A 17,710-nucleotide genomic window follows, 5' to 3' on the forward strand; every position below is an offset into this window, starting at 1 on the left:
TTGGTGGGAGAAGACATGGGCACATCCACCAATAAGATGCAAGCTGATCTAAGTTACAGTGCTGGAGGTTTAGCCCTACCAGTGAAGTGTTGGTCAGGGGATGTGTAGGTTATGGGTTCAATTCACAGCCGTGGTGGAAATTTTCCTCAAATGTCTGTTAATTTTAATTTTGTCATGACACAGAGACATACACTCACCCAGTGCCACTCGTGTGTGTGTGTGTGTGTGTGTGTGTGTGTGTGTGTGTGTGTGTGTGTGTGGTGCAGAGGGGTGTTTAACAACATTCAGCTTTTAAATTGGGAATTCAGACTCTGCTTGTTTCTGCTGTTTCCCTCCTGCATTTATTTCCCTTCTTCATTTTGATGCACTTCAGCGCCAAGTTTGGCTGTTTTCCTATATTTAAACACCAATTTCAGCAAATCAAGTTAAATTGAGGTACTTTCTTGACAATTTCAGCTTTTTTTAATGTTCAATTTTTGTTTAATTTTCAACACTGTTTACTCAGCAAATTATGTCTTAGGTATTTTATGCATTTCTAGGCATTGCAGCTCAAATCTTCCTTCTGCATACTTTGTGCTACAGAAACTAGTCTGCTATCATAACAATCAGCTTTTTCTGGAAAATTATGCTATTACTTTTCTTTATGGTAACTGATTGATTTGGTTGATACTTTATTGATCCTACAATGGGGAAATTACAGATACTTACCTCACCGTAACTGTTATAGTTTTTAAAATATTTAATTGCTTATGAATTCATTGGCCATTTGATAGGTCTGATGTGTTTCAGGTCCATGTTTTGCTATTTGTAACTGCCACATTTTATTTTATATTTAATTTTTGCTGGTGTTTCCTTTGGGGTTATGTGTAGTACTACCTGTCTCCACCGGAGGGCGTTGTAGGGCGTTGGGTGTTTAAAAAAAAAAAAAAAGTTATTTTGTCTGTTTTATTCAGTTTTCAGGTGCTGAATTTTTAATAAATTTGTCAGTTTGAGGAAACCACTTGTGTCTGGATGTGCTTCGGGGGAATTGCACCCTATTTAAACAGCAGTTTGAGCAAATCAAGTTAAATTTGGGTACTTTCTTGAGAATGTCAGTTTTTTTTTTTTTTTCTTTTTTGCTCATCACTGTAGCGTGGTTTAATGTATATAACAGAACAATGGTGGAAGCTGAAATACAGACTCAATTACATTACTGTGTTAATCTATACATATATCTATATATAGATTCAACTTTTAAAATCAGACTGATTGGTAACCAGATTTTCTGATATGTCAAACCACGTTTGACATATCTAATTTTCCGAGTTGTAGCACTATTCCTAATTCTTTCAGCCACCTACTAAAAGTTGGAATTGTCTGACTTCCAGGATTGTAGCCAAATTTTATTTATCAGCGATGTCAGTGAGGAAATGGCCTGAGCCTCAACAATCCTTCACACTGCTCCAATCATCCCAAATAATGATTTAAGAGGAGCAAAAGGAAACTGTTAAAAGGTTTGAAAAAGAACTGAAATAGGTGAGCCCCCCCCCCCCCCCCCCCCCCCAAAAAAAACTGAGTGGTTACACTGAATAAACTGATGACTGATGCTCAGTTGAACATTTGTGCTTTGGAATAATTATGTAATCTGGTTGGAGAGAAGTGCAGAATATGGATAATTTTAAATTGTGTCAGAGTGTGCTGTATCAGAAGTACCATGAATATTTTCCAAGTATTCTTTCCCACACTTTCAGTGATCTCAATCCCATGTTCTTCCTACTGATCTGCCCGGAATAATTCTGAGGATGGACTCTTTATGTATTCATGTTTATTGTAAAGTCAAGACATGGCTCCTTTGGAAAATGTCTGAATATTTAGGAGGCGATCTAAAGCTGCATGGTGGGGTTTCCTTTCATACTGTGGAACATGAGTTTAAAAAAAAATAGTGTTCTCATTCTTGGCCCCCCAAAAAAACCTAACAAAAACAAAACACCAGCACATCTGAAAACCAGATTCACTTTAATGAAAATATGTAAGAAGAACTTAAGATGTAATATTTTGTAGCTTTCTCAAAAAATATGTACAATAAATGATTGCTAATTCCTAACAATTCATGACAGTTATTACAACTTGAGTTTGCTGGCAGAAACATCTTTGTTTTTCTTCTTCTTAGAAGACTGGTCCTTTGCACTTTTGATCTGACTTTTGACCTGGTCCTGCAGCTGAGAGAAGAACGCTTGAGAGGACCGCAGAGCCTTGTCCTTCCCCTCATCCTGAAACCGAGGAACACTTTGTTAGTCACCTCAGGAATATCTGCAACATCTAAGAATCTGTGTAATGTTTATGACAAAAGGCTTATTGAAAGGTGTGGTGTGAGTAATTGTTTGCTAAAAACAGATCACCCAGTTTGCGTTGGCAGTATACCATTAAAACATGAGCTAGTCGAAACTAGAGCTCAACCACGTGCTCAAACATCTGTTCTTAGTGTTTCTTCCACATGTCAATCAACAACAGCTCGGATTAACCTAAGAGCCTCAATTTAACCAAAAGTACCAATGAAACAATGGAAAGATGCTACTTTAAGTAAAAGTCTTGCATCTTTAATCCTGCTTAAAAACTACAGAAAAATTATTCAGAAATTTTTATTTATAGTATAAAAAGTTAATTGGCTGCTGTCAGCGATACACTGTGTATAAGCCACTTCATCAGGTACACCTGTTCAACTGCTCATTAATGCAAATTTCTAATCACATGGCAGCAACTCTATACATTTAGGGATGTAGACATGGTCAAGATGTGCTGAAGTTCAAACGGCGCATCAGACTGGACAAGGTGATTTAACAGACTTTGAACATGGCATGTTTGATGGCACTGGTCTGAATATTTCAGAAGCTAATGATCTACTGGGGTTTTCACACACAAACATCTAGAGTTTCATGAGAATGGCCTGGGGGGGGGGGGGGGCAACACTGCTTCAAGCTGACAGAAAGGCAACCGTAACACAAATAACCACTTGTTACAACTAAAATATGCAGAAGAGCATCTCTGAACACCCAAATCAAACTTTGAAGCAGAAGGGCCACAGCAGCAGAAGACCACACTGGGTGCCACTCCTGTCAACTAACAGGAAACTGAGGCTACAGTTTGAACAAGCTCACAAAAGATCAGAAAAATATTGCCCGGTCTGATGAGTCTCAATTTCTGCCGCAGCATTCAGATGACAGGGTCAGAGGTTTGCTGGGCACACTTTGCCCCCTTAGTACCAACTGCGAATCATTCAAATGTCACAGCCTACCTCAATATTGTCGCTGACCATATCCACCCTTTATTACGGCAGTGTGCCTGGCTGCTTCCAGCAAGATAACACATCATGTCACAAAGCTCAGATCACCTCAAACTGAACAGGACAATGAGTTCACTGTACTCAAATGGCCTCCACAGTCACCAGATCTCAATCCACCAGAGCACATTTGGTGGAATGGAAGATTCACATAATAGATCTGCAGCGAATGTGTGATGCCGTCATGTCAATATGGACCAAAATCTGAGGAATGTTTCCAACACCTTGTTGAATCTGTGCCGTGCAGATTTAAAGCAGTTCTGAAGGCAAAAGTTGGTCCAAGCTGGTACTAGCAAGGTGCACCTTATAAAGTGGCCACTGAGTGTATAATGTAACGTAGTTATTTGTTTTAATTAAGATGTTAACTACTACTTTGTGTATACTCTGTTTAACAAATGCATCATATTCCAGAGTGTTCATGTTTTATATTTACATTTTTACTTCCTAAAGTAACTATAGCTGTCAAAAATTGGTGTTTAAGGTAAAATACACGTCTACAGAAATATTTTTTGTCATAAAGAACAAGTACCTCAAAGTTTCAAGTACAGCACTATTTTGGTCAAAATTCATATCATACTACAACCTTTTCCTACGTGTATTATCAAGCTTCTAACATCTGGAACTACAAACTCCGAGCAGGTTGATGATCTCCTACTGAGAGCAGCAGAGTGAAGTCAGATCAGGCACTCACCTTGAGTATCGTCGCTTTGCCTCCTTTTGTTACTTTCTTAAGGGTTTCTGTGACTTCAGCCTTTGATGGCTTTTTGTTCGCCCCAGTTTTATTTGCTTCTTTAAGTTTCTGTCTCTTTTCCTTCTCCTTGATCTTCAGACGCTTAACCTTCTTTTTGTGGCGCCTCTCGCGCTTCTTGTCTGTTGACGTCTTCTCTGTAGTGCCCAGTAGATCTCCTGCTTTGTTCTTCTCCTTTGGTTAGAGAAGAGGATTACTGAATAAAATCCTAATATGAAAATAATGTACATCTGTACATGCACTGAAGACAAACCTTGACTTCTTCTGGTGCGAGTAACGTAGCATCGCTAGTGCTGATAGGAGCCACCTCCTCCATCGTAATAGATGGTAAATTAGACACCACTTTGACCTCGGGAACGGGCTGTGAACAAAAGCCAACATGAATACGGTATGAATCAACTTTCGATGCAATAAGAATTACAGATTAAATTAAAGACTCAAAAGAAGACAGAACATGTTTTTAAAGAGTTTTCTCAGGTGCCTATCTGGCCAATTTTAGTCACTATCAGGCAAAACTCACCGGTTTAGGTGTGAAGTGGAAGTTGGAGAGAGCATCCAACTTTAAGAAGAGTGTGTCCATAAGTTTTTGAATTTCTACATGGGCTGGGTTCTCCTCCTCCTCGGTCTTTTGCTGAAATAATAATAATACAATGAATGACTGAGGTGCAGGTTCGTGCATGTTTCAGTACCAATGAAAACAAGATACAAGTCAGACCTGAGTCTGCTTGAGGTATTCTTGCTCATAGATTTCTGCTAAACTCTGTTTGCTCTTCTCATGGTCCAACGTGAGCCTCTTCTTGTACTCAAACACCTCCTCCTTAGGTTTCTCTTTGCGGACCACGTCATCAAATGCCTTCCAGAAACACAAGTAAAAAGGAATTAGATTATTAATCATAATTAAAATAAATAAAAATAAACATTGGTTACTAACTTGGTCTTTAATTCTCTGTTTGATGATGTCTTCCAGCTGTAGTGTAGTTTCCTCTGTGATGGCAGGGGCTAAAAAACAAATAAACAAAGAAATTTTATTGTCTGGTTTAAAATAATGCTGGTGTTAATAATTCATTTGAGAGTGCAGCAAACACAGGGGAGTCACTCACCCATCCTGGATGTCTGCTCAAACTCCACGTCTTCCTCCAGCATGCTGTTTTCTGGACGGGTCTGTGCGGTTGCTTCTCCAGACAGCTGCCAGGGCTTCTCTGCTAAAGCGGCTTTCTCCAGCTCTTCAATCTTCTCCGACATCTGCAGGTTAAAACAACGATAGGATCACATAGTCACCATTTGAGAACTAAAAATCAGCCGTGTTGGTGGGGGCTGTACTCGGGGCCTGCACTGCTTCAGGTACAGGTGAGACATTCAACACAGCAAGACCAGTTTGAGTGACTGGTTTGTGAAACACATCATTGTGTACTCTTAAATTAACATTTCAGAATGACAAACACATCAGGTCTGAAGTGAATTCCCTCACTGATCGTCTCTGTCAGGACCTACTATACGTTTAATGACCTAAGGACACAGTGACATGAAGAGGGCAGGATAGGAAATAATCTCCACTCTGAAGCAAGTGATTGAAGCGACTTCCAATGAGAGTTAAGGGCACCGTTCACTGATGGGTGATAGGGTGAGAAATTTACAAGAGGGTCACCTGTGCTGCAAGAATCTGAAATGTCTGATGGCAAAACAAATAAAAGTGGTATCAGTGTTCAGGCTGATTCTAAACAGTGCCAATCAATATTGTGCTTGCTCCAAATCACTCAACTAGTGTGATCACTGCTTGTCACTGTTTCAATTGGACTCAGACCTGATACAGATGCATAGACAGCACAAAGCATGGACGTGCTGCTGCCACTGTAGTCAAGCTGAAGACATGACACAAGTGTATGATCATATCGGAGTTTAAAAAAACATTTAAATAATATATAAGTACAGAAGCTCAGACATTCACAGATCATACAGAGGGAGATGTTGCAATAGTTTGAAAAGGTGAGGCTTTCTGGGGAAAAAAAAAAAAAAAAAAAAATGAAAAAAACAATTTCTTTGCTTCTAGTTTTGACTTCTTCTCTATACCAGCACTGATGTGGAGGTTAGCCTGAACACTGTCTCCTGTTGTTAAGGACAATACTGCAGGGGTTACCCACACCCTAAGCACTGGTATAAATGGTACGGAGCTGTGGCGACATCACCGCTGATGTGCAAAATGACCAAATCATGCTGGTATAGTGGGACCCTAAGGCACCTCTGTGTTGACTTTACTTTGTTTATCTGGAAGCTACATCCATCTTTTTAAATACCGTCTATGTACTGATGAAGTGTTTTTGCAATCTGAGCACAGACCTCCAATGCATCCTCAAAACAGCTGCCTCTGTGGAAATCACTTTAGTAGTTAAATAAATCTATAATGCATACGAGAGGACGCGTACATCTTAGAATCATAAACCATCATTGTGCTCTGCAAGAGTATGTGCGTAAAAGAGAGCAAGCACAGTACAAGACAACCACACCTGGTGTGAGTACACCCTCAGTCATCCATTTCATCTTAAATCAAATGTGGATCAATTAGAAACCATCTGACTTGCTGTGTTAAAGACAAAAAAGGACTGGTAAATCAAACTAGCAACATCTTAAAACTGGTTACCTTTTCTTGCCGTTTCTCAAACGATGACTTTGCTTCAGACTTTGCTGAGCTTTTAGCTTTTCCTCCCAAAATGTCCTCCAGATCCTCTCCCTCGCTGTCTTCATCACCCGAGAGATTAAAGGTCACTTTCTTATGAGCTGACCTGGACTGACCCCTCTCCTCGTTCCTGGCAAAATGCAGACACAAACATGCTGAAATCAACCCAACAGGCTGCTCCCACACATAATTCTACACGTTTCATAATTTCTATTGCACTTACTCATCATCACCCTCCTCTTCACCATCATAGTCATCTTCTTCGTCATCCATTTCTTCTTCACCTTCTTCCTGGCTTTCATCCATGCCATCATCCTCTCCATCTGACTGGTCGTCTGTTTTAGCTGGTTCGCTGTCCACGGCGTCAAAGAAGTCCTTGTACTTGAGATTCCTGGAGCTCTTCACCTGTCAGTATAAACAACAATCGACATATTTCCTGTACTCTCAACAATCAGGAAACAAAAACAAGTGGAAATGTGTGATAAGATACATACAGCTTTTCGCTTTTGTTTTTTGGAGGAAATCATTTGTTCAAGGTCAATATCATCATCATCCTCATCGGAGGGCAGATCCTGAAAATAGTCTATGTTATCTTCGTCCTCATCCTCCTTTCCCTCTCGCTTGTCCATATCGTCCAGAAATTCCTCCATCTCTGACAGCTTAAAGAACTTATCATCAACCTCAGAGGGCACCACCTTCACCTTGGAGGCTTTCCTTCCCTTCTCCTTCTTCTGTTTCTCTTGTTTCTCCAGAGCATCCACATCAAAATCCAAATCAGAGTCATCCTCTGAGTTATCCTCTACCTCCATAGCCATTTTTCTAGACCGTCTCGGTGGTTCCAACTGTTGTTGTTCTTCATCATCATCATCATCATCATCATCATCATCATCTGCTGCTGCTACTTCCTGACCACTCTCCTCCTCCTCCTCCTCTTCCTCCAGCACAGTTAATGTCTCATCTGCTAAAGCCTCGTCTATGGCATTTTTAAAGTGTTTCAGTACAGCATTGTTCTGCAGCTCTAGTTCTTGCCAAATCTGTTCTTCATCAAAGTTTTCAACAACCAGCTGAGCCAGTGGGCTTCCTTTATAATCTGCAGGTTCCTGAGCTTTGTGGAGGTCGTACAGGGCCTTTGTGAGGGAGGTAAAGTCCGCTGCCACTTCATCTTGAAGGCTGCAAAGGTGAAAACACACAGCATGAGTTGGGCAAGGCTGATGTTTTGATAGTTTTTTTTTATTACTATTGATCCACCACATTCACCTAACAAGCAAAGGTCCCTGGTTCGGGAAGAGCATCCAGCATGAAAAATCTGTCAAATTAAATGCATGCAGTGGCAACCCCTTATGAAAAACAGAGCAGCCAAAAGCATCTATGCAAGTTCCTTCTATAGAGAGTGAAATGGGTAATAGGATGTGTTTTTGTACTGGCTCTAAGATCACCATTACACCACATACAGTTCAGAAGTGGATGTTCCCCCCTCTATGTCCTGTAATTTTCTGCTCTTATTTTTGTAGCTCAGAAAATAAATGGATAAAACATGAAGCCAGAGCCTTCTTTAAGGGCTTCTGATGTACATACAGCACATCTTACACACATAAATGTCACAGCCAAGCACCAGATAGGCTCTTTTATGCCATGTTTACATAAACCACATTAAGGTAACCGTCACTCTGAATCTCAGTCGCTGAGATAATTGTGGCACCTCTGACTTTTATGAATACAGCAGTAACAACATAAATGACCACAGGTGTTACTGGGCAGCTTACTGGCTCTAATTAACAATTTCCCTGTGTTACAGCCACTTTTGGCCTCTTCCTCAAAGAGCGCTGCTCTCCTTTTCTGTGATTCAGGCCTCCCACACCTGAACAGCATTTTGCTTGTTTGTGAAACTGCATATGTAGCTCCAGCAGCAAGTGCTCCTTGCATTGCTTAGGTGAAATGTGGCAAACCTGTGAGACCTCTCCTGTCCTGCTCAGCAAAACTTGCTTGTATGATAGAGGAAACTCAGCAGGAGTTCTCTGCCATATTATTTATGCAGGTTTTCTCCTGTTTTGTGTCCAGCCAGGGAGCTGGTGAGGAGTTCTAAAAAACTGTTTTTAATGCACCAACACAAACCCAGTCCGCACGAATGATACACGTTTAATTCTTTCAGGTTTCAAACTATCTAATAGGTCTGTGCTTTCTTAATGTAAATCTGGCTTGAGTTCTCAAACTAGACAAACTTCACACGCAGCGAATAAACACATTTGGTGTGTCGCAGCAGCTGATAGTCTAACATCAGGTATAAACGCACATCGTCGATTTTACTCAGCTCTACAGTCAGCTGACAGTAATGAACTTACCTTCATCTTATAAACAAACGTTACTGCAGTTGGGTCAGCTGCCCCCATTCAGCCACACTGTGAAGGTCTATTTAAAGATGCAGTGAACCCCAAATGCAGATGCGGGCAAGCTTATTTTAGATTAACTGATTCCACATAAAAACATAAAGAAACGCCTCGTCTAATCAGAAATATCTTACCAAACCCTCCACATAAACGCGTGTTGTCAGGTAACTGCGTTAACACTGTGCTAACGCTACGTCGGCTAGCTTTAGCTCTTTTCTCAAAATATTTCTCAGCTTCTTCAAAAAATGAAAATAAACACTGAGTGCAGACAGCAGACACTTACCTCAGGAAGTTTTCGGGCTGTGCTGTGCTGGCATTTATTTTCTTTACACACTCCTCCAGCACACTTAACACATCTCCACTAGCCATGATTGCCCCCACATGTGTAGCCGTTTGTGTCGCACGTAAATAGGCTCACCGAGAAACTGGTGCGTTGCTGCCGCTTGGTTCCTGGGTACAAACATGGCGGCCACCGCGCTGAAGGTTGCAGGTCTGTCAACAATTATCCAACTACAAAACGTACGCTACTCCGCGCACTCTTCTGCAAGCGCAAATGCGAGTTTGATAATAAACCTGACTGTATTGTATTGTCGTTTTTCGAGAAACTCAGGCAAGCCTGCAGAGTTGATGAACGTGCGCAATGTTTACGTTACTTAACGAATTTGTCTGACTGCAGCGTTTATACACATGGTCCTTGTGTTTTTTATATGTAAAAAAAAAGTGTGTTGGAAGGCATGGAACGATAACTTTTAATGAGTGCAGTTCAATCCCATTACAGCACACTTAAATTCACCAAAGGTGCTAATGTTTTCTTATGGCAAAGGTGTACTCTGAAGTACAGTTGTGGATCAGAAATTTACATCCACTCATCATGGGCATAAATGTCATGATAATTTTGGGCTTTTAACTGTTCTTTTCCCAGGGTGAAATGATTGTACGGCGTACATCTTTAATGACTTCAAAAAATTTGAATTGGTGCACAAGAATTTATTTTTGGATTTTCTCTGATCTATACGAGTTAAAGTTATACATACAGGCTCAAATGCATACATACAGTAACTTAAATATTTGGTCTTGAAGGTTCTACAATGTCTTTTAATTTGACAAGGAACTCAGTGAAGATATAAGAAGGAAAACTGTAGATTTACACAAGTTGTGAAGGTCTCTTGGAGCCATTTCTAAACAACTGCAGATTCCAAGATCATCATTTCAAACAACTGCAGGCAAGCTATTCTAATGTGTCACCACTTTGCAATGGTCTGGAAGAAGACCCTAATTGTGGCCCTCAAATGAGAGGATGTTGGTTAGGATGTTCAGGAGCAACCCAGGAACCAACCAGTTTTAATCACCATGGACTAAGAGGGTGCTGACCAATAAAGAAGCCCCTGCTCCAAAATTGGCAAAAACTACCTTCGAACTCTTCAACTTCACCACAAATCAAAAGCTAGACTGCTGAAACTTGGGTGTTCCAACAGGACAGTGATCCCAAACACACATCAGAACTGGTTTTGGAATGGATAAAGCAGGCTAACATTAAGTTTCTGAAATGACCTTCTCAAAGCCCCATCATCAACCAACCGGTTTAAATTAAGTCAACCAAGAAGAGTGGTCGAATGTCCAGCCAGAATTATGCCAGAAGCTTGTTGATGGCTCCCAAAAGCAACTTGCTAAGGGAAATTTAACCAACTATTAGTGGGGGTGTATGTGTATATTTAAGCCTGTGTTTATTCTTTTGACCCTGTGTGGATCAGAGAAAATCCAAAATTACAGTGACATTCATGTCCATGAGTGGATGTAAACTTCCGACCACAACTGCAATTTACCACTATAGTAATTTTTTTCCAAGATGAGGAAATGTGTGTAAAATTATGTGGATTACATCTATAATAGTTGGGTCATTCTTCAAAAATGTTGCTCTCTCACACACAGTTGACCTCCTAATCTATAGAATATGTTCACTACATAAACAGCAGGTTTCTCAGACGCAGATCAAGTCCCAGACCAAAACTAGGCTTAAGAGTCTGGGGAAACTGAGCAAAAGACTGCTCTTACAATGATAAAACAAAGATTTTTGATATGATGTCCTCAAATCTAGGTTCCTGTTTGAGATGCTGTTTTAGTTTCTCCTAGCTATTTTTGAGTAGTTGGGCCTGATCAGTATAAAAACTAAGCATCATGTTTTTTTTTTCTAAAGTATGTCCTAATAGGAGGATAGCATAACACAATAAAACACAATAAAGTCACCACAATTTAACAAAGTGTGAAACAATTTACTGAGCAGAATGAAGTATAAGATGCAGAAAAGCCAAAGGGGATCGTCCCCATGTGAAGATGTTATCTTATATTTATTATGGACACTTTATTTTAAAATGTCGTCTTTAAGGAACTGGCCTGTCACTTTAATCATAGAAGGCAGTGGAGCCTAATATTTTTAATTTGAAAAGCTTTTTTTTTTCATAAATTGGTGTCCTTCAGGTTTACATTAACTTAGCATGCATGAGACAGAACACCGGGCGAGTGAAAATGTAAAAATAATTATTAATCATGACTGAAAAAATATCAGCCACACAAATGGGAATGGATTTTGTGCAAGAAGGAACACCTTACAGTTGTCTTGTAGTGTTTTTGCAGAAAGGCTCATTTCCATTTGATAATGTTAGTTATAAAAACTTATCTTATATGTAGTCTTTAAATATATCATTAATGTTAACTTAGGAGATGGTCCAAAATATACAGCGTATATAACCTTGAAGCTACTTGAGGGGAAACTTAAAAACACAGCTCATCTTGCTGTATTTTCACTTGTTCATATTCAGTGGCAGGTATTTCCAGATGCTCTCGCGTGATGCTCCTGAGGGCATGTTCGACCACGGCGCCTCTCCGTCAGGGTGTTCCCGCATCTCTGTGGAAGCTGGGGAGGCTGAACCACATCGCCATCGCCGTCCCTGACATGGAGAAGGCCACAGCTCTGTATCGGGATGTGCTAGGAGCCACCGTGAGCGAGAAGGTCCCTCTGCCCGAGCACGGTGTCTACACAGTGTTCGTGGAGCTTGGAAACACTAAGCTGGAGCTGCTCCATCCTCTGGGGGAGAAGAGCCCCATTTCGGGCTTCTTACAGAAGAACAAATCTGGAGGAATGCATCACATTTGTATTGAGGTGAGACAACGATGAGGGCTTTTATTAATTTTTAGTTTTTTTTTTTTTAATGCAGGTGACTCAGTGATGGCATGTGAGCCAAAATTCACAATAAAGAATTCAGCCTTTGTTAATTTTCTTGCTTCCTCTTGCGCTCCTTCTACTGTGACATGCATATAATGAATAAATGTACTGGTAGGTCACGCTAGTGTTTTATGAGCCAATTCCTTACCTTCCAATTCATATACATTTTTCTTTTTACTTCGAGTATGTACTGCAGCTACCCTACAGATATTTTCAGCCAGCTCAGTTTGTATGACACACAACATACCGGCTTCAATTTTGACCCCTGCTCTGCAGTGCAAAATCTTGAGTGAAAAAAACAAACCTATATGATTTAAATCATCTACCTCAGAATGACCCAAAGGAAAAAAATGCTTCCTTGCATACTTCAAAATATGATCTGGTATTACTGCATTTAAACTGCATTTTCTTTTTTTTTCTTTTTTTGTGGCACATTAGTAGTATGGGTACAGAAACCAAGGTTATTCTAAGAAGCTAAGACTAGGACTGGAAAAAAAAATACAAACTGACCCAAAAAAAGACTTCAGGAAAAAAAAAAGAGAACAAACTGAAACAATTTGTTTCATTCCTCCTTTGGTTACAGGTAGACGACATTAACGCTGCAATAGCCGACCTAAAGACAAAGAACATCAGGATGCTGTCGGCAGTGCCACGAATAGGCGCTCACGGGAAACCAGTCATGTTTCTTCATCCTAAAGACTGTGATGGTGTGCTGGTGGAGCTTGAAGAAGCGTGAAACATCTCAGTCTGCCGTTGACTGAGGGAGCCATTCACTTGTTTAACAGCTAGTTTTCTAATCAGAGTGATAGTGGTGATTGTTCCTTATAGCACTTCTCCTTTCAGAAATGTACTTCTCTTGTTTTGTGCAGAATAAAGTATAATGTGGTGTATTAACATGTGATGTGTTCTTCCCTAAAGTGTAGTGCCAGTGTTTTTGTGTTTGTGGTAGGAATTTAATATTTCCCATATCTATCTAGTGACATACACTCACTGGCTACTTTACTAAGTATATCCTGCTAGTACTGGGTTGGACCCCCTTTTGCCTTAAGAACTGCCTTAAATCTACATGGCACAGATTCAACAAGGTGCTGGAAACATTCCTCAGAGATTTTGGTCCATATTGACAAGATGGCATCACACAGTAGATTTGTCTGTTGCACATCCAGGATGTGAATCTCCTGTTCCACCACCTCTATTGGATTGAGATCTGGTGACTGTTGAGTACAGTGAACTCGCTGTCATGTTCAAGAAACCAGTTTGAGATGATCTGAGCTGTGTGACACTGTGAGTGCTGCCACTCACCGTGTCAACAATGTGGCATGGCAACAACCATGCCACATTCAGTCACTGATGCTCAATTTGAACTTCAGTAGGTCATCTTGACCATGTCTACATGAATGAATGCACTGAGGTTGTGCTGAAGACATATTTAAGCAGTTGAACAGGTGTTCCTAGTGTGTGTAGAAATAGGATGGCTTCAGATGGCAGTTTGATTTCTCACATGAACTCTTTTGCATTATGACAACTGACATGGTTTTAATTTCACTAATCTGATCCATTGATTACTGTTTAATCGCCTTAAAATTTTTAACAGTGATAGAATAAAAGATCTGGATGTTGTATTTAAAATGTTCCAAATATGACCACATTTTTAAATTCAAATAAAGGTTTAAAAATACCAAATACTTTCAGAGCATGCTTAGAAATGCAGTAAACCTAGCCAATAAAAAGGGATAAATTCTATTGGCGAACAGTACCCAACATTCAGTCTTGGAGGATTTTTCATTATGGTACCTTATTATTCAACCTCACATCAAGACTAACATTTTCACTGGTGGCATCAGTGCTGTTTAGTCTTGATTACTTTAGCTCACCACTAGAGGGAGTCACAACTAATCCAAACTACAAGCAGAGTCCACCTCCCTGGAAGAAAGCATGTACGTGACTACCCAAGCAGAAACTTTGTGACGCAGACTCTCCCAGAGATTTCATTTCCAGTAAAAGCTTTGTTCATGCTGGGAATACCCAGATTATTTAAGTTCTCTAGAAAAACAAAAGCCCAACCACCCAAAAAAACAAAAACAAAACAAAACACACGCACAAAAAAAAAAAGTGAGCACAAACTTGGGATACAAAACTGCTAATTAGTTTCACATCAAGGTACTTATTTGGGGAGGCTTCTCATGGATATTTTCCAGAGGTTCCATGAAAACTGTTTACATCCAGTCATAAAATGACCATTTTTCTTGTTTGTACTTAAACAGAATTAGCAGCCAGAACTGCTGGCAAATAAGACTTGAAAATTAAAACAGAACCAACACTGAACTTCTTCAGCTCCAACTTGAGTGAAATTTTATCTGAAGGCAATCAGCTGCATTACCCCCCCCCCCCCCCCCCCCCCCAGAGATAGAACTGAAACTGGTATGAGCATAAAGTTTCTGCACTTTTTCAGATACTCGCCTAAATTTAGATCAAATGGCTCTTTAGAGACACACATTAAAAAGACAACTATCAGAATCCAGAGAGTTTGGTTTATTTGGTCTGATCAAAAACTCCAGGTTTTAAACTCAGCAAATATGTAGCAATAATAAGCTTCTCTTTTCAGAGACATGCAGAGCAGGTTTGAACATAACTCACAGGGGTTTATAGTAATAACATGAGCAATACATTTAAAGGACTAAACATGCAGATGGCTTTTAAATTTGAAGCAAGCTAAATGATGTACATATGCAAGCTGTCGTAAATGCGATCAGTGATTTAGCTGCTTTCTTTGCCCAGAGTGTGTTTGTCAAACAGGTACTCGGCCATGCCATTCTGAGGAGCTCCCATGCGGCGCAGGTTGGTCACCCAGTCTGCCAGTTCTTTGATGGACTTCACCTGCTCATCCAGGTAGTGTGTCTCAATGAAGTCACACAACTGAAAAACAGTTTAGTTCAATTAGACAGACCTGCACAACTAATTTGCATACCTTAAATGCTTGTGCTCACATCCATTTTTGGTGTTCCTTAAAACCAAAAGGTTTCACTGTGCTTTGCTGGACAACCTGCACACCATCCTTTAATACTCACATGTGGATCATTGTGACCAGAACAGAGCTTGTGCAAGTCCAACAGTGACTGGTTCACGCTCTTCTCGAGCTGCAGGGCACATTCAAGAGCCTCAACGCCACTGCCCCACTCGTCCCGGTCTGGCTTCTGTAGGTAAAACACACACAAAAAAAAAAAACAAGGCATTTATTAATCAAAAGGTAAGAGTTCAACAACCTGACCTAGAAAACAAGCTTCCTGATTACTTTAAGCGGGTTTGCAGTTTAACATTTTACCCTGACCTCTGGCGGTCTTGTTTGCGTGTCTGAAAATGATAAGAGACTCTGTAACGCTTACGCCCTTGGTATCTCTCTGGCCCTATAAAACCCTCCTTGTGTGGAGTTTAAGATAGCCCAGAACAATCTCACACCCAGTCCGTTTGTTTACACAAAGCCCATACCTTGATGTCCTGGAGGAAGATCCTCCCGCCCCTCTGATTCTGCAGTTTCATTAGTTTCTCAGCGTGCTCGCGCTCCTCCTGCGACTGATGACGGAAGAACTTGGCAAAGTTGTGCAATGCCTGATCGTCACGGTCAAAGTAGTAGGCCTGTAAGGAGGAGAGAAGGAAAATTCAGCTTCAGGTAAAGAAAACTTAAATGTGCCTGAAAGAAAAACAAAAGATATAGCTGCCAGAACTATTAGACAGCTAAAAGAGGAGCTCTTCATAGAAAGAGCAGAAACAGTTAATAAAATGAACCCCCTTTTGTATACATTGCTGTACAAAGAGGGCAAGGTAGTGTACTCCCTGCCTATACATATTCTTAAAAGGAACTTCAACCTTTGTTTAAACACCTACACAACATTAATTTAACCTTAATTTAAAAACAAATATTTGACAAGTTAAAATGTTTAAAAAGCTTTCCCTGTGTTTTTTTTCTTTTAAAGATGGCATAGGCTGCTTGAATGCCTCCATCTCAGCTTCCCACATGCTTTTTCTTGGTATACTGGCTGCACTCAAACTGAAGTCTAAACTGAGCACAACAATTATAACCACAATGCAGTCTACTTAAAAGGGAATCAAAATCCCTTTTTGATAACAAGAACTACTCAGTTCCCCTTTCTCTAACCACTACTGCCTGAATCATCATCAGGTGTTACAGACTGGGTTTTCCATTGACATTTGCTTACTAAGCTGTCCTTCTGTAACCCTATCAGTTTCACTGCCCACAATGAACTGGACTCACCATAGACAAGTAGACATAGGAGGCATACAGCTCCAGGTTGATCTGCCTGTTGATTGCAGCCTCGCAGTCCTGGTGGAAGTTCTGTCTCACCTGGGAAGTCATGGTTCTGAAACAACAATTACATCAATTATGACAAGACAGAATACCGAAAAATGTGTTCTCTACAATTAAGAATTAACCACGTCTCTCTGCATTACGTCGCTGTGTACTAAATACACCTGGGTTTTTGGCCCAGCTGTCCGTGCATAATATAAATTTCGGACCCAGAACCTCAGACAGTACCTTGACTTAGACGATTAGTTGTATAATAGCGACCGTCCTAGTCGGCGTTTTCCACTCGACCCAACCAGTTCAACAAAAAATATCAATGATTAGGTAATGCCACATTTTAGAGTTATATAAGGCAACATCGTCACCGAATTAAGAAATTTCTAAAAAACAAACAAACAAAAAACCGTCTCAAACCTTGTATTCTTTACCATAAGACTTTAACATTCAAAGTCTTAATTTGGTTAAAGCTCGATGTATTAAAATAAAGAGTAGCCATAAATTTAGTTTATTATCTGAAAGAAGCCAGATTCTTGTGAGCCAAGCATGGCGCTGATTAAGACTGCGCAAAGCTCGTGAATCCAACTGCGCACAGGCTACATGGCGTGCGGCCGTAAGGCGACAAACCGAACCGCTGCTACCAGACCACAACGCCACTGTCGGTCCGGCATCTACAATCAAATAGAATAGTAGGAAAAGAAACCACGGAGAGCTATTCTTACCAAATTTCAGTGGCAGGTCTTCTTGAGAAGAGGTCGAAGTTGTCCCAGTAGCGCGCGTTGTTAGCAAAACAAAGAGCTAGCTTCTGAGCTAGGTGTTTTTTTTTTGTTTTGTTTTGTTTTGTTTTTTTTTAAGGATAACTCAACGGGTAATGCTCCAAGGTTAACTTTACTCGATGGATGGAAGCGATGGTCCCGTGCTGTAATGTCTGAAGACAGTTAAAAGGTTGCCGTTCAAGCACTGTTGAAGCAGGTAACCTTCACCGTCCGCTAACGACAGACTCGACTGAGCGGTTTAGCCTGGGCGCCCGTAGATTAGCAGTCGGTGACGTCA

The 17,710-nt window shown here is 40.4% G+C and overlaps 3 protein-coding genes across 3 annotated transcripts; 1 reads left to right on the forward strand and 2 right to left on the reverse strand.

Annotated features, from left to right (window-relative positions):
- Positions 1 to 1,926: 1,926 nt before the first annotated feature.
- mphosph10 (M-phase phosphoprotein 10 (U3 small nucleolar ribonucleoprotein)) lies at positions 1,927 to 9,552 on the reverse strand. Its single transcript, XM_030718858.1, has 11 exons — positions 9,403 to 9,552; positions 7,230 to 7,905; positions 6,959 to 7,140; positions 6,700 to 6,865; positions 5,165 to 5,306; positions 4,996 to 5,063; positions 4,780 to 4,917; positions 4,585 to 4,695; positions 4,318 to 4,425; positions 4,008 to 4,238; positions 1,927 to 2,249 (listed from the first exon to the last, which is right to left on the reverse strand). Exons 1-11 carry the CDS (start codon positions 9,486 to 9,488, stop codon positions 2,100 to 2,102), a joined length of 2,058 nt encoding a protein of 685 aa, XP_030574718.1. The 5' UTR covers positions 9,489 to 9,552; the 3' UTR covers positions 1,927 to 2,099.
- Positions 9,540 to 13,905, forward strand: mcee (methylmalonyl CoA epimerase). Its single transcript, XM_030718893.1, has 3 exons — positions 9,540 to 9,609; positions 11,936 to 12,276; positions 12,923 to 13,905. Exons 1-3 carry the CDS (start codon positions 9,582 to 9,584, stop codon positions 13,073 to 13,075), a joined length of 522 nt encoding a protein of 173 aa, XP_030574753.1. The 5' UTR covers positions 9,540 to 9,581; the 3' UTR covers positions 13,076 to 13,905.
- A 945-nt stretch (positions 13,906 to 14,850) lies between these two features.
- LOC115773042 (ferritin, heavy subunit) lies at positions 14,851 to 17,685 on the reverse strand. Its single transcript, XM_030719544.1, has 5 exons — positions 17,380 to 17,685; positions 16,610 to 16,715; positions 15,826 to 15,972; positions 15,408 to 15,533; positions 14,851 to 15,255 (listed from the first exon to the last, which is right to left on the reverse strand). Exons 2-5 carry the CDS (start codon positions 16,709 to 16,711, stop codon positions 15,097 to 15,099), a joined length of 534 nt encoding a protein of 177 aa, XP_030575404.1. The 5' UTR covers positions 16,712 to 16,715; positions 17,380 to 17,685; the 3' UTR covers positions 14,851 to 15,096.
- Positions 17,686 to 17,710: the final 25 nt, after the last annotated feature.

Source organism: Archocentrus centrarchus, chromosome 3 (genome assembly GCF_007364275.1).
Source record: "Archocentrus centrarchus isolate MPI-CPG fArcCen1 chromosome 3, fArcCen1, whole genome shotgun sequence".
In the NCBI taxonomy this organism is placed as follows: domain Eukaryota; kingdom Metazoa; phylum Chordata; class Actinopteri; order Cichliformes; family Cichlidae; genus Archocentrus; species Archocentrus centrarchus.